The sequence below is a fragment of the Hippoglossus hippoglossus genome, chromosome 7, assembly GCF_009819705.1.
Source record: "Hippoglossus hippoglossus isolate fHipHip1 chromosome 7, fHipHip1.pri, whole genome shotgun sequence".
NCBI classification, from domain to species: domain Eukaryota; kingdom Metazoa; phylum Chordata; class Actinopteri; order Pleuronectiformes; family Pleuronectidae; genus Hippoglossus; species Hippoglossus hippoglossus.
Genome location: NC_047157.1, coordinates 6,811,010 through 6,828,594, shown reverse-complemented (window position 1 = coordinate 6,828,594; position 17,585 = coordinate 6,811,010). Strand labels below are relative to the sequence as shown.

Here is a 17,585-nt window from a genome sequence, read left to right as displayed (position 1 = left end):
GCTCCCCACCTCGATTGCTAACGCACAGACGCTCTCTCCATATTATGTCAAAAGCACATGATAGCAACGCCCGGAAGCAAAAATATTTTAGCTCCATTTTTGAACAATGTGAGGAAGAGGAGATGCATCGCCCATCTTTATATATAATATATGAATAAAATACATTCATATATAGTAACAAGTATGTGATTAAAAACATTATTCATTAGAGGTGTTTTCTGCAGATACTTTCTGAAATGCTGCACAACAGAAATCGGTTATATGTTGTCCAATAAGAATTTATCAATTGACAACATGAAATGTCTGTTTACAGTGATTAACTAAAACAAACCCACTGATCTCTACCTACCTCTAATATAACATCCAAACCACTGACGAATAGAACAATGGATGTAGTCTCTGGGTCCGTAAAGTGAAGACAATGCAGAAGTGCCTGAAACCTGTATTCTCTCAAATGACCAGCAGAGGAAGATTCCACTGGTTGCAAAACGAAGTTTGCATGGTCTACGACAGTGGTCACAATCCTTTTTAAGCACAAGATCACTTTTTAATTCTAAAGTAAGCCGAGATCTACCACCCTGATATCATCGTGTTCAAATGCAGACAACTCGTGAAGAAAGACACTTTCTGTAGAATCAGTGTTTCACTCACAGGAAAATGAATTAAACAAGCTTAATTACTTATTTAGGTGAATACTTTTTTTGGGGGGAAATAAAAATCCCACTCTAAAAAAAAAAAATTATTATGTGAGATATGAACCTATTTATTTAGATTGAGACTATTTTAAAATGCGCATTTACATTATTTGTGAATACAGACTATACAAATAAAATCTGAATTGATTGATTGATTTTCCATGTCATTAAGAATTTGTTGGAATGAAATAACAAGTATTAGTTGTATTCTGTCATATTTGTGAATTATTCAATTATGGTCAAACGCGTGCAGTGACCTAAAGGAGCAGCAGTCTTTGTGTGAGAACTGTGTGTGTGTGTCTGTGTTTACAGATACAGCTTTGTTGTCTCCATCAATGCCCATGTGCAACAATAACCAAGTGCAGTTATAATGAGATTCATGTACACACGCTTATCAACCAGCTGCACGAGTTCACTAATGAAACAGTGACAATAATCAAACAGAGCAAACATGCAATCAGGAATTTATTACCAAATGTTTTATTAGAAAATATTTTACACACAAAATTCAAAAACAAACAAACCAGGTAAAGTGAGAGAGGAATGTGTATTATTATCCAACACCACTGAACAGAATCTGCCGCTCGGAGTATGTCTCGTGTTGGTTGTGTGTTTCAGTCAATCTATAATATTCAGAATTCCTACTGCTTTTAGATAAGAACATTTACATGCACGCTCGTCACTGGATTTTAACCATCATTCTAATCAGGATGAATAAAACATCTAATAATGAGTTTCGTAATTTAATAATGTTTTTTAGAATTTATCTCCCCCCCCCAAAGTGGATGTGAAAGATTGAGGCAAGGTTAATTTATGTTATTAAATTCCTTTAAAAATAAATAAATAAAAATGAGAAAATACCATTACAATGCTTGTGGCAGACAAGTACTTGGCAGTGAATTCGTACATGTAAACGTCCTCAGTGACTTTACCTTCAGAATGTTACAGAGAAACCGACGACTGGATCAAGGTCACGGTCAAATCTGGTCCCAGATCAGAACCGGAGGGGGTTTCAGTGTTCTCATGAGAAAGAACAGATTTGTTTGTGTATGCGCAAGATAGAAAAGGTGAGATTAGAAGCTTTCGACGAGATCCATGATCCTCTTCCGCTCGGCTTCTTTGAACTCGTCACTCTTCCCATCTCCGATGCTCTCTGCGTACTCTGCACAAGACAAAGAAAAGTCCGCGGATTAGTTGAGTTGACAGCTCTGACTTTAGAGGCTAGAAGGAGCCAGAAACTCACACGCTGGATTCCCCCCCCCCCCCCCCCACTGAATGGAAGATACAAGTGATAATACGTTGTTTAGTCATATTCAGAGTTAAACAGCAGAATGAGCTTTAGTGACCTGATGACCACAAATGAGTAAAAGGTGAGAATATTAACAGCAACAATATTTAGACACAGATTGGCCACATTTAAATATATATACACAAGCACTGAATAAACAGTACACGTTATAAAGAGCAAACAAAGACTTTTTAGAGACAAAGCTGAGAGACAGCATTTAATAACCTAGTCTAGACGGTCTCAAGTCATCTCTTTGTAACAAAAGTCCTATTGCAAGATATTTCCTTGAAAAATTGCTGTCATATCGTGAGAAGTCCCAGGACGGCGACCGTGTCCTCCGGCTGTGAGCAGTAATCGGTCCAGGTGTATTGCACTGTGCTCGTACTTCATCGCACTCTCCTGAGCGCTTTTTTCATTTTGTGCGTCTGCCTCCCACACAAGGCCTCGGAGACCGACCGACAGTCGATTTGTGAGTCTAATGTGCAGAAAGAGAAAGTTGCAGCTGCTGCAGCCCCGGTGGAGTGCGGGGCATTTGCTCTGTCTCTCAGCCATCCTCTGTGCCGAAGCAGGGATTACACATTAAACCTGAGGATGTCGCAGACAGAAAGATGAAAAGACGACTATTCGCCGGGAGACACTGCAGGGAGGAGTGAATGAAGGGGGCTATTCTGACGAGAGCCCACAGGGCTTAGGGCGAAACAGTGCTGTTTTTATTTTCTCTACCATATAAGGCTGGCTAACTGAAACGTTTCAGATTATCTAGCTGCTCTTGTTAACTGTACAGTCTTATAATCATCGATAGGAATGATGCCAAACCTACAAAAGGCAGATCAAGGTTTTACTACAATAGAATTATTCCAGCATTTCCACCAGGGTTCTGAAAGAAAACAAGCTAAAAGCTTGCAGAGTTTAATAATGAGAATTCAAAGTCATGGTATCACAAGGTTGCATGACAGCAGTAGAGGAAGAAGAGTTGATAATGTATTACTGAAACACTTTTTATCTTATGTTTTGAGATCCTCTTCCCATCCCGATAACCATCGATGAATAAAATCTGACCAAATTAAATTATAATGTTTAAGGAAAAGTAGAAAATCAGCTATGTAAAAATACATTAAAGTAAAAGTCCTGCAAACAAATCCCACATAACTAAAAGTACAGATGTATAGTCATCAAAATGTACTTAGTGTCAAAAATAAATGTGTCAAAATAGCTATAACATTTTTAAAAAATATATATATTATTGATATAAAACTATGTCTGACTATCAAATAAATGTGGAGGAATAAAAGGTACAACATCTCTCTCTGAAATGTCATTGAGGAGAAGGATGAAGCGAGCAAAAAAAAAAAATTCCTGTAATTGCACTACCCTCCATCACTGCATGACAGAGGAGTGCAGGAATAGATCAGACAGCATTTAAGTCTGTAGCAACGTCAGTTATATTTTGAGTTGTAAGGGAAGCAGACCAGTAGCGTACGTGAACAGCTTTTTGAGTTTTCAGCTGAGCTCAGAAGACACGCAGAGGTCACTCCATCATTGGGTATTCTGAGGAGAGTTGGTCTGAGAAAGACCAAAGCGCTGGGAGTAAAGTTAAAAAGTCCATGATTCGGAGGTGGGGTGGGGGGGGGCCCTGAATGGCAGCACCGGGGATTTGAATGTGATCCCTGGAGGTGTGGGATGCTACTCACCTAAAATTTTTTACGGTTGACTGAGAAAAGCAGGTTTTCGGGGACGTGGGAGCGATTCAACAGAGACGTGAAAATCGCCGGCCTCTTTTCATTGTTCGCCTGCCATTGTCCCCGTGTGTGTGTGCGCGTCTATAAATGGGGGTGCAGGCAGCCGCACAGACAGAAAGGTCAGAGATTCTGTGACACCTCAACTCTCTGCAGAACCTTTTCTTTGGCATGCTGCTACTCTCTTCTGCTGTCACCACGGCAACACGGCGGAGGGACAATACAGTACTGAGCATCGCTATTACTCAGGTCAGTGACTGGGACTGATCTGCCATGAGTACGAGGAGAATCATTTCCAGGAGCAGCAGCAGCCACGGGTAGAGACACACTCCAGGATGTTTGAGTGTGATTACAGCTGCGGCTGGAACTGGTTACCACAGTCGGGGCAGTTTCATAAATGATCCTGTTGTGTGTTAATCTAATCATGCTTTCAAAATCATCAGAAGTTGTCACAGAGAGCGTCCTGGACACACACGTGTTGCTTCACAAAGAAGAAATCAAAGCCTTTCTCATGCTCTGTTAAGTCGTATTATCTGCTCTCATCATCAAGACCAACAGAGGCTTTTTATCTAGGTTGCAATAACACACACACATTGGTCTGTAATGCTAAGTGCAATGGTGTCTCTAAAATATGAGTGTCAAAACATTCAAAAGGACACCTTGACACAAAACACCAGCTAATATGTATGGCTACATTCAGCCAGCCATCTGCTGAGGTGCGTTTCCAAGGCCTTTGAAGGAAAATGGCAGCATTAACAACTATCACCTATGTATGTATCTATCAAATCAATGAGCATTGGGCAACATATTGCTTCATTACAATAAGCACAGTTTGGATCCCTGGAGAAATGTTGTGTGTCAGGCAGATGCTGCCGCCTTTCAAGACTACGTTTCATTCGTACACTCGGCCTTCTATTGGTTGGGGAGTTTTGACTTATTTTTTGCAAACAAAAGCACAAATGAAAAATGCAAGAGCAGAGGAGGAATCAGAGAGCAGACGTTTCATGTGCGCACAGAAGCAGCGTGAGCGCGAGGAGAAGAGCCGAAGCTGGAGTGAAGCAAATCTGAGCACAAGCAGGGAATATTTGAGTGAGGGTTTTGAGTATTCAAAACTCGGAACGTGAAATCAGCAAATCCTGCTGTCACACTGTCAAAGACTATGCTCTTGATTAAAGATGAAAAAAAAACACTCTTACAACGCCCTAACAAAATCATTCTCCCCCAATCTGTGACCGTCTGGCTGTTCTCTATAAACACTTTCACCATCAAACAGCGTGTCATCAACATAAAAAAAAATCTACCACACGCAACTCAGGTGCAAATCATGTTCATGGATGAGATAATGTAGGAAAGTTTTATTCATGTTACTCAGCAAAAGGCAGTGAATGAACATGATTCACTATAAGAGACCAATAAAACAGTGGAAAGAAAGAAAAATCTCTCGCAGTGTTTTTTCTTCATCATACGTTGTGGAAAGTGAAGACGGACAAAGCTACGGATAAAGCGAATATGAAGCAATTACAAAGTGAGCAAAATGAAACGTCCTGTTACCTTCAATAAATCGTGATTTCTTGTGGTTTGTACATTGTTGGAAACATATTGGATAATTTTAGTGAGCAAGTCAACAAAATATATAACATAGGTCTTTTCGTTTTGAGACCTTTTAATGAAGAATTGTTATTATATCTTTAAGCCAACTTGAAGGCAAAGAAGACCATTAAGTTTATTTACTATCAACTGAACGTCCTTCATTCCTACTCGTCAGACTGTTTCTCCGTGCTCCTTCAGCATTACCCTGAAGGCCCATTAGAGTGTTAAACATAACCCAATGTAACAATATGTCTGCTTATTGATGTAAAGAGAGACAATGAACATCTCTTTATGATTACGTAAAGTTTAACTACCTGGGATATGACCTATCTGAAGATTCGTTTAAGAGGAAAAATCTCACTGCATATTTTCACCAAGTCAGTAAAATCAATGTTCCTCCATGCGGGGTGCTAATCCTTCCCTGCTGCAGAACTGCTTCTCATTCAGAGAACTAACGTCATTAAGGTCAAGACATCAGAGCCGGCGACGTACTCTGCATGTGCTTAACCTTTTTTCTGTGGCTTCACATTGACCGGGTGGGGCACTTCAAATGGGCAAGGGCTCCACAGTGTGGCCTTAATGAAAAGGGTTAGGGCACACACACACGCACACGCACACACACACACACACACACACACACACACACACACACAAGCATCATGACGTTAGAGGTGCATATACACACACAGCCTAAAACACACAAACACAACACAATGCATGACAAATAAGTCTGCGAGAAGATCAAGGACGAGTAAGATGCACATTAATATGTAAAGACATGCAAGGGCTGACATGAGTACAATATGCAAACTGTATCACAAAGGAGCAAACTCAACATGTACATATCTGCATAGATTAGTATGTAAGAAAATATGCACATGAAAGCAAGCAGGGGCATGCACACAGAAACATGTAGGCATGCTACGGGCAAACATTAATTTGCACACACAAACAAAAAAATCTTGTTCGTAAGCAAAAAGTACACGAGCAAGGCACACCTTTATGCAAATATGCAGATGAATATGTGCATGCATGCAAAAGCATGCACACACTGAAACACACAGAGCAGGGACTGGAGAATTGCCATGTTTGCTGGCACTGCCATGCGTGACGGATGGCTTTATCTACAGTGCTACATGCCACCGAGAGCCAGAGGGTGTGTGAGCGGAGCCGCGTCCTCAGGCTTTATCCGACAATGATACAGAAAGGATGGATGTCACACCGGGAAGAAAATAACACAACTGCCAGGGTTTTGAAAAGCAAACAGGAAACAAAAACAGCAGGACAGAATGGGACAGAGGGTAGAAGAGAATGAGCGACAGTGTGTGCTCCTCTCACGGTGACAATATGAACAAATAACAGTTATATTTACACAACGGGAGGCATTTCTTCTTATTGTTTTACCATCTATACAGAGGTCATGTGAATAAGAAGCCCATCAACACTTCTACTGAAATGTTTGAAATGCTGGATTGTATTCCGTGTTTAATCTGGCTTTTATATTAAATGATAGTCGGGACCATCATTATTACATATCCACCTCTGCTCCTATGCTACAGAGGTTTCCTATAAACAGAGCAGTGTGATCAGTTCTGCAAAGGAAATATGGAGAACTGACATTGGCCCAAAACACTTGCTTGGATTATAAAAAACAAAACCTACTCAACCTTAAAAAATAGAAAGCTGCATTTTGACACCCAGGCTCCAGAGTTGGCCCAAGTTTATTTCTTTGTTCCAGAGAATAAGGAAGAATGACATTATTCATAGTATTTCATTATATTCCAGCGCAACCGCTTTGGCAGGCGAACAGCACGGGCTTGCTATCAAACGACTGCCACAGCCAAAGAGCAGTGATTATACCAACATCCCCCCCCCCCCAAAATGTTGCTTCCCTGCCAGTGTGAGAAGCACTCAAATACAGGATTTTTTAAAAATGTGTCAATGAAGTGCTTCTCTGAAAGTAATATGGTCTGCTTTAGATGTAGGAGCAGCACAAATTACAGCAAAAATACAGATATTTTAAACATTTTATTTCGTCTATTTGAATTCGTAGTGAAGCCAGGTCAACCCGAAGAACTGATGAGGGCACAGAGGGAATTTGAGTTTTATTTAGACACAACCACGTGGGTTTGTTAATGGTGTTAAATCATAGTGGGCAAAATTCATGCAAGAAATTGAATGACAAAAAGATGTGCTAACATATTTGTTTTATCAGTAACTGCATATGGACGATTCTTTATATAAACCTTAAATTATGTTCTTTATTGGGAGGAAGTTGCTTATTTGAAACAGGCTATTAAGAAAGAGGAGCCTTTATTTCTAACCTGCCTCCTTATATATGGACATCTCACCTTATTTTGGCGAGAAGCCCAGTTCATTTGCGCTCAATTCCTCCACATGTTTACATTAAAAGGCTCCAGCAGTACAGAATAATTCATGCATCTGCAAGAAATGAGTTTCAGTGAGAGCAGATTACTGCAGAGAAACCGGAGCAAAGCAGAACTGATTGGGATTCATTAAAAAGAGATCAGATTTTCTGTTAAAAGAGAGAAACACTACATTGCATTTATCTGTTTGTTACCAAGATAGGTGTCTACGTGTGCGTGTGTAAAATAACTCAATAATACAAAGACAGATTTTCGGGACACTTGGTATTAACATTACTTGCAGGCCAGATATATTAAGTTGATGGGTCAAAGGTCAATGTCCATGAATATATGGTCTGAAAAACATTTCCCATATCCCAGATTATTGCAGCATATGTTGATCAGTAAATGATTCCCTATCATATGCTGTCATGAGGTAGGTGACGTTATAAATAAGTTACGGAGAAGTCATAAAATTACCTAATGCATTGTTAAAAAATGCATGTTTCGACATATCTCTGCATCTTATTGGACTAAAGACATGACCTAAAGCTTATATAGACCAAAAAAACATTTAGATCATATGATTAGAGTTGTCATTATGCAGTCACTATGAAGTCAGACAATGACATCAAATGGAGTAGTGATGCATTAACTTTCGAGTCATTATGATTTATGAAAATAGCATTTTTAAAATGTAAAATTTTGAATAGCCTGGTACAAGTATATACCGTGTACTTGGCCACTCCAATGCTTTTCATTGAGTGATTTGATTATTTGGATTTTTTTTACTGTGTTGAAAAATAATTAAGTTACTCACCTCTCATTATGTGGCGTACTACTTTGAGAGAGCCTCCTCTCAGGTTGAGGATTTGATGGACTCTCTGCTGCAGCTACATGGAGAGAAAAAGAGGATCAGAAACACGCTGTCGTTTAAGAGTCAAAGTGAAATTGAAATCCAATCCTGCGAATAAATCAGTGTATCTATATTTGATTTGTCCATTTATTTGATCTAAATCTTTATTTAATTATCAAAGACAACACTTTAATTCAATTAGACTGAATTAAACTTTTTATATGGGACAACCATGGTGCTAGATCTAAGCTGCCAACCATGACTTAGCAGATTTTGAAATAACGTGACCAAAAAGCTTCCCCACAACTTGCTAAGGATAAGCGTTTAGACAAAGGATGGATGGATGGATGGTTTTGTATCAATGTTCATAGGCTATACAGGACTTTGAGGCTATGATGTGTTCAAGTCAGTAGCTCTCCACAGAAACTGACAGCATGTCTCCAGGCAACATTGGGCTGAGAAGTCAGTCACTTCCACTGGAAACACCCACTCAAAAGGCTTAAGGTTGAGTTTTTGTTCATGTTTGTTCACAGACGAACTAAAACTAAATGGAAAAAATATGCACAATGGCCACAGAATTATAACAGCTCACATTTCTTTACCAGACATGAGGAGAATTTAAATTTAAGTCATAATATCAGCTAGGCGGCATGCTGGATAGTTATCTGAAATGCAATTTTAAGAGGAAACTAATTTATGATGATTACCTAAATAACATGAAGTGAGCAGAGCTTGATTGCAGCTATTTAAACTGCGGAAACAAATAGTTTCTGTGTCCATTCTGAGACACCACAGCACTGCAAGACACTAGTGAAACCCAAATTGACTGCAGCGGCCATAAAAAACATCTGAGTCCTGTCTGCTTTTATATCTTCTGATCAGATGTCCTCGTAACAATAATTATGGCGAGAGACACGTTTGGCAAACCAGAGTGTATGTATGTGTGTGTGTGTGTGTGTGTGTGTGTATACCTGTGAGATCCCAGAGTTGCTTATCTCCACCATAATGTAGCAGATCAGCTGGAGGACGAATAGTCCGGCATCCAGGCGGCGAAGGTAGAACTCATCCTCCAAGCCGTCATCCAAGATCTCCCCACGACGAACCATCTCCTGCACACACACACACACACACACACACACACACACACACACACACACAGACAGACACAAAGTTACAACACACTCATAAAAAGAGAGTATGTGCTTTAGTGCATGACGAGGTGAATACATCTTAATTTTCTGTTTTCTTTGTGTGGTTTTTCATTGTTCACTGCACGTTTCAAACAGATTCAACAAATAGAAAATCAGAGACTAAGTTTAATTTAGGTGTTGTTTTTCAGCCTTTCCCACAAATCCATTTTCTCCATTGACCAGACACACAAATCAATTGATTTCACGACAAAGCTGCAAAACAAAAAAAGGGAGGGGGGAGGCCCACACTCACACACACATACACACACTTACATAGTTATCCATCTTAACAACCCTGTCAGTATGCCAATAACACAGAGCTGCCAATACACATACAGGCCACATTAATCATCATTAGAGATTAAGAAGCAGACCTGAGGGGGAGAGGGGAGTCTGGAGTGTGAGCCATTGGAGTGGGACAGAAACATAGAAACTGTCACACAGTTTAAACTCTATACATGAACAGCGGGATGATAAATTACTATATTGTATTAAAGCTAATGCTAAGTTATTAGAATGAAGATTTCAAAGCGATACATATCAACATTTTAGGTTTTTAATCTAGATATTTTCCAAACAGGACTATTTGCACAACATGTGTTCGTTAGATATATCAAAGACACCGCTTAAAAGACACGTAGATCCGACTCAGACTTGGTTCCGTCCTGAGTGATCCAATCATATGTGGACAGCTCCAAGTTCAGGTGTGAATGCATGCAAATGAGTGCTCAATGTGTCTTGAGATCCGATCACACAGGCCATGTTCAGACCTGATATAAACATCCATCTTGAGAGATCCAATCACATGTGGAAAATCAGACTTTTACTCCGAGCACGTGTGATTGAAAATGATTGAAGGACATTTGTTAGTACCAGGTCTGAACGGGGTGTCGGACCACACTCGGAGGTGTTCTGGAATGCTTGTGGCCACATTCATTTTGCAGTGTGAACGCAATACCAGGTCTAAACAGGGTGAATGGTGCTGAAACCATCTACTGAATAGTATTAAATTCTGATTATTAACATTCCAACAAAAAGGCAATGGAAAAACATGATTTTATTTCCATGTTGACTTTTATAATCTATTATTATCAAATTAAAGAATTATGCGCATTTATCGATAACTCTTTTTGAATCAACCAGCTCTCAGCTGTCTCTCTGTGATCAGATTTGGTCGCAGAAATAAACTCTCTAAATCAACCTGTATCTTTATTGAGCCGCTAATGTTCAATGCTATGTTACACTGTAGATCAAGAAAAAGGGCAACTTTTCAAACCGTTCCTAATGAAAACAAATAGCTTTCCGTGCCACGCTAAAGGGTACTACGCATGACATTTAGATCTCAATGATTTAATCTCAGGGAAAATTAAAAATTTCAAAAAGGCTTTGTCCTTTAAGATCAATTACACCGTTAAACACAATAACAGCTGTGACGTTAAGCTCATTAACACGTGACAATGAAAAGGGCAGCGAGTGAGGACTACAGTGCAAGACTAGCTTGGAAAAAACACTTGAGAGCTGGGATGGAAAACAACATGTCAATTTCTGTGATTTATTAACAGACTGATTGATATTAATTAGATATTAAAAACACCTATAACACTGCAACGCAGTCATTAAAAGGCATTAGAAATTACAGAGGAAAAAAATACAATTAAGCCCTACGGCTTATTTTCATTGTGGTCCTCTAAAATAACCCAGCACAAGATAAAGAGTTCTCAAAGCAGGATTTCATCGTGCGAGAAGAAAAGACAAGCAGATACAACTTTAGAAGAAAGGATTATTGTACAATGTGAATTGTAGCTTGTTAAAGATGCCACATAAGGCAGAAAATTAAAACAAGAACCTTTAATAGCCACTGAATGTAGGGCATTTGTCTCTGTGTCCTCTGGGTAAAACACTGGCCCAGAATTCTTTTTTATTACAAAAAGGAGAGTTATCACATTGTAAAATAGTCCCAAAGCTCTGCCTTGCTGTCAACTAGCGGCCATTAAATATGCAAAAAGAAAAACTTGAAACAAAGATATCTGAATATAAACTGTGTTCCCTCTATTTCCTGTAGGAGAAAAAGATAATCTCAGTTTCCAGGACAACTCAACTCATTTATTCAGAGGCAATATAGTGGCTGGCGGCAAAGTTGCACAAATCTTCGAATCCAACTTCAGCCAAGATACAAAACACAGGATGTAGGCCTAACTCTCTAATAGATAGGACACAATACATAAATATGAGCCCTGGGGGAAGGTTAAAAACAGCATGCACGTGCAGCTTTTTGCATTTTCTGTCATTGTTTCACACAAGAAGCAAGTTGACTTCCTGTCATCCTCAACGCTGCTGATTGGCCACCACAGCAAAGAAGAGCTGGAGGCATTTCTGAGAAGGCCTTGGACAACTCAATTACTTCATATCCACGTTTCCATTACAGCCGTCAGCTGCAGATGAATGGGACTTTATCTCAACCGTATGAAGCCATGTGACTGCGGTGCGGTCTATGATGTGTGTACTGGCAAGATTAGAAGGAATACAGTACAATTTACTGCAATGTGTGTCTGCAATCAGAAATTAATTCCTAGAGCAAGGTAAAACATCAAGGCAACACAGCAATATCAATGAAACGCAGGATAAAGACTGGCTACATAATGTTGTGTTGTATAGTGTTGGCTAGTGATTTACTCTCTCGGAACAATCTGTGTCACCATTATCTAGACCAGTGATGCGCAACTGGGTGTGTGTGTGTGTGTGGGCCTTCCCTCAGTTCTGGGACTATCATAAATAAACTGCGCAATTTTGTGATCACTAGAAGTTTCCACTGTTGAATTTAGTGGGGAGGAGGCGGAACCTCGCAGTTCTCTTTCTCTCTCTATCATCTTCTTCCGATAATGATTAATTGACAAAAAACAAATGATTCTGAATATCTTTAAATTTGTTATCTCGGGGGGGCTCCATCTAATTGGCCAAATATATTGACATGCAGAGCCTGAATGCACAGCACATGGAACACCATTTATCACAGCACAAGCAGTCTTCTGCAATACGTATATCGTGCATATTGGTATCGGGATGACGATCATTTTTTTAGAAGCAGAAGAATTGGAGAAGTCTCCCAGATCCTCTAAAGGAGACAGAACCCCCAAATATAGGTTATAAACACATTTTACCGTTCGAATTTGAATATTTCACTTGGGATGTTGGGCCAGTTTTCACAGTGAGATAGTTTTCTCTTTCTTTCCGTCTGTTGCATGTTAAAACCATCATCAGGCCATGTGTGAAAGCAGCTTTAGGTAGGTTAACAGCCGCAGAACATTTGCACCTTACAGATCTCAGTAACTTGTTGAATGGTTGAATGATTGATATGGAGGTGGGAGAATGGCTCCTGTGGAGAAGAATGTTTCAGCATTAAGATATGTGTATGGCACCAATACAGAATGCCATGTTGTTTGTCTTATGTCTATATTTTGCTCCAGACTTATACCAGAAACCTTTTTCAGCAAAGAAACAGACATCTCACTTGATGATTCAACCAGAAGAGATTCATGCCAATCCAATAAGCCACAAAAACCTATTCCTAATTTTTGACACATGCAACAACACCTCTTATTAGGCTACTCCTTGGCAAAAAAAGGACATTTTCTTGGACAAGTCAATGGCTACACCCCGCAGGTGGACTGCTACACTCAGCACTGTAATGGAAGAGAGAAAATATGTTCAGCATGATGAATCAAGTCAGACCTTTGAATCTGTGCAAAGAGTGGAAGGTTTCAAACAATGACAAGTGCATTAAATATTCATTATTCGGAGCAGAGGAAGGGGACATTTGGGATATTAAAACCCGGGTGGATGCGAGCAGCGTGGCAGTAGTCATTACAGCGGCAGAGTTTTGTCCACTGGTGAGTTCTGACATTGCGGCCAATATCTTCTACGTGGCAGCACAGTCCCTCTGGCAAACACCAGGCAGAAGGAGCGGAGGAAGAATAACGTGTTTAAAGGCGGGATTGGACAAGTCAATTTCTACAACCTCAGGGGAGCCTGGCAGCCTGGCTACAGTACAGACAAAGTAATAAGCAGTGATTTTCAGTCTCTGTCCCTCTACTGCAACTTAGCTGCATAGTGTGAACTTGTGCGATGGGGTTTGTATGATTTATGTAAGGATGTGTGTGCATTATGAGTGGTGGTGTGTTCATTTCAAATCATGCATGTGTGTCAGTGCCTGTGTTAAAGAAATGTGTGCAGCTTTTAATAAGAAGCTTCATCAGTGTGTGTTACTTAATGTGTATATGCTTTTGTGTTTGCTTTCCCGTGTGTGAGACAGTGCGTGTGGGTGTGTGTGTATATGTGTTGCTGGTTGTTAGTCATGTGCTTTCTTTTCCGCTGGGATCCTTAGATGCAGAATTAAAGTTATTTCTTTGTCAGCACTTTGCAAAAACCCACTGTGACTCTGTGTGTACGAGTGTTTGTGTGTGTGTGTGTGTGTGTGTGTGTGTGTGTGTGTGTGTGTGTGTGTGTGTGTGTGTGTGTGTGTGTGTGTGGGGGTAGGATGTAATGCTCTTTATGGAGCTTAAGCAAATGCTGAAAAGAGAGAGGTTAGATATCCTCATTAAAAACAGAGACACTGAGGTCGATAATGAGGTAAACTTTGAGGGGGAAAAATAGAACTTTGTGAGAGCGTGAGACAACATGCTAATTTCAAGTTATGATAATCTCCAAAAGCAACAACAGCCCTGTGCTTTGGGTGCATATCAAATAAGAGTTTGTTCGTAAAATGGGGCAAAGCAAAGCAGCAGAGTTACCAGGAGGGAGGAGGCACTTTCTACCAAGAACCTAAATTCATTCAGTCTCTGCCCAACTCCTTCCAAATGCTGGTCAGTGGAACAGAATCTGTCTATACTATCTACATGATAAGACACCACGCTGATCAGTCGTTAACAACAGGTGCCACACACACACACACACACACACACACACACACACACACACACACACACACACACACACACACACACACACACACACACACACACACACACACACACACACACACACACACACACACACACACACACACACACACACACACACACACACACACAGAGAGAGAAAGAGGCTTATAACTCAGAATTTCCCTCAACATCCCAAAGGGCTAAGAAGATCACAATTGCACTTATATTCTTTATATGTAAAGACTTGCACCCCGCAAGCGTTGTTGATAACGAAGGCTTCAGACAACTGCTTAATGAGTGTGAGCCACGCTATACAATCCCCACTCGTCGGCTCATTACAGAAACTGCAGTTCCCCAGTTGTACGCATGTGTGAAACAAAAAGTCACTGAAGCAATCTTTTCTGCAAACAGAGTAGCCATTACATGTGATGCCTGGACTTCGAGAGCAACCCAGTCATATGTAACTCTCACATGCCACCATATTTCTCCAGACTGGGAAAAGGTCTCACATGTCCTGCAGACCAAAGCTATGTTTGACAGCCACACCGGGTCAAATATTGCAGATTTGCTGCGGGACATGGTGGATGAATGGGGGCTTGTTGACAACGATCCTGTGTTGGTGACAGATAATGCCTCCAATATGACAATTTAGCATTTATTAATAACTTTCGGATTAGAAACAGAATTATTTTATTTTACTTTTAAGATCTCTGTGGTCCCGAATTTTAAGTGTTTTAAGTTGTGCGATCCTTAAGGCTTTGTTGCTATACAGAATATTAAAGAACAGCTGTTGAAGTAAATTCTGGGCAGGACATGGTCATTATTGAAAAGCAACGTGTATCGCGATAACACATCTTCACTCCATCCACAGGGGACTTGATTAAAGTGAGAACTGAAGAGAGGACTACTTCTTATGATACTGGCTAATGGCTGCCAGCTACCTAGCTGCCACCTCGCTGGTTTGGAACGGTTGTGTGTAGTTGTTGTATGTGTACTGTTAATTCAATTACACTTGTGTTCAATGCAATCACAATGCATCCCTGACTATTTCTCGAATTTTGGCGAAACAGATCACAATTAGTCCTCAACATGTCTTGGATGCATTTACATCTGCACTTTAATGTGGTCAAGCTCTATCTGACTGCAAGCCGACCACCCAAAGCACACTTTAATGCCGGGTGTAAATGAGGTAATAGCCACAAGTTGTTCTATTGCCGACTGTCTTGCAGATGCCATGAGCAGATGTGTGCACAGAGCAACTTTCATTGAGACGGTAATAGACAATGTGCCTATTTGTTAACCTAAATTAACTCAACAACATTGCTGAGCTCAGTGCTCAGTGTTCTTGTTAAAACAGAAGGTGAACTAGAACATGAAAACAGAGTGGAAGATACAATGGAGAATGGAGAATAACTAAAGCAACAGCAGAAGGTTAGTCAAGTATTCTTCTATTCAGGTAAGGTATGCATCATTTTCTTGTTGACTGGCAACCAAGGCATTTAGTCTATGTGATGGCCAAGCTTGTGTAGCCATAAAGCTTTGTGATAATTAAATTCCTCAGACCTGACAACAAACTATTCTTCCACTAATACCTGTGCTGTCACATAATATACAGGCCACTGAGTGTATATATCTACAAAATGTTCACTGTGGTGTTATTATTACACACTGTTACACTGACACTGTGTCTCTCACTTCCAATCGCCCACTCTATACAACTTGACACAGCTTCCTGCACTGGAACACAACACATTGCCTTGTAATGTAATTGCCTTGTTACAAATGATGATATTGTTTCCTCCAAAACTCATTTATGAAAAACAAATTAGATGCATACGATCATTATTTGTAGGAGTTAGACTAAAGAGCACAGAGGCATTTTGGTGCAATCCAAGAATCATAAAGCTGGTCTAATGAGATGGATTTAACAGGTACAAGCGCTTAACACAAACCATAAACCATTCCAAACACAAATGTGCTGCTTTGAGTTATAGTGCAGAATTTCACAGTAGCCTAGCGCTGCAGTTTGCTGCATCCTCAACGAAAGGATGACTTAATTAATGAATGGTGACTACTGATGGAAGGAATGATGGATGACGGAAATTGAGAGAAGACAAAGAGCAATGATGAAGGGAGGATAAAAAAAAGCTTCGACAGACAAAAAGTTTACTAAAATCTGGGTATGCTTAGGAGTCAGACAATGAGAGCGAGGGAAAACATTTGACAAAACAAAATAACATAATATGACATCCAGGTGTAAAATCAATTCTTACTTACGACACAATTTTCTGAGAGAAAGTTTACTGTCAGCAATGTTAAACTAGTACACACACACACACACACACACACACACACACACACACACACACACACACACACACACACACACACACACACACACACACACACACACACACACACACACACACACACACACACACACACACACACACACACGAGTGAGAGGCTGGGTTGTTAGATACTAGGAAAGTGCACTCTCCTGTGCATTTTACAGTATTGAGGTTTGGCCTCGGCCATGTTTTGCTGAGCTTCATCAATCTCCAGGAGCTGTTAGGAACAAGGAGAGAGCAGAAAGAATGTTCTGAAAGAAAAGAGGTGGAGAGGGGTGAATGCAAAGGTCTTATATAGTAAGGACAAGAGAAGATATACGAGAATGAGGAGGGAGGGAGTGAAAGAAAAGGAGGACGGAGGAGGGAGGAGATGATATGAAAGATAAAGGGACAAAACAGATGGAAGCTGTAGGATAAGATGCAGGAAAATTTGAGTGGATTACAAACAAGAAAAGGGAAACAGTGAATATGTAGCAAAAGAGAATATGGAAATTTAAGGGACCACATTGGGAGAGAAAACAAGACACTTAAGCGTAGAAGGAGGATGGAAATGGACTGGGGTGAATAAAAGATGGG

At 40.2% G+C, this 17,585-nt stretch overlaps 1 protein-coding gene and 1 long non-coding RNA gene across 2 annotated transcripts in view; one reads left to right on the top strand and one right to left on the bottom strand.

The window, feature by feature from the left end:
- Positions 1-1,454: 1,454 nt before the first annotated feature.
- ctnnbl1 (catenin, beta like 1) overlaps positions 1,455-17,585 on the bottom strand; it is a 49,745-nt gene continuing 33,614 nt past the window's right edge. Inside the window, exons 14-16 of the mRNA XM_034591750.1 lie at positions 9,503-9,640; positions 8,496-8,568; positions 1,455-1,857 (exon numbers count right to left, since the gene is read on the bottom strand). Coding sequence (XP_034447641.1) covers positions 1,769-1,857; positions 8,496-8,568; positions 9,503-9,640 — 300 coding nt within the window. The 3' untranslated portion in view covers positions 1,455-1,768. The remainder of the gene's footprint in view (positions 1,858-8,495; positions 8,569-9,502; positions 9,641-17,585) is intronic.
- Positions 2,579-3,864, top strand: LOC117765312. The gene is made up of 3 exons (XR_004614549.1): positions 2,579-3,162; positions 3,276-3,603; positions 3,727-3,864. It is a non-coding gene; the product is annotated as an uncharacterized LOC117765312 (long non-coding RNA).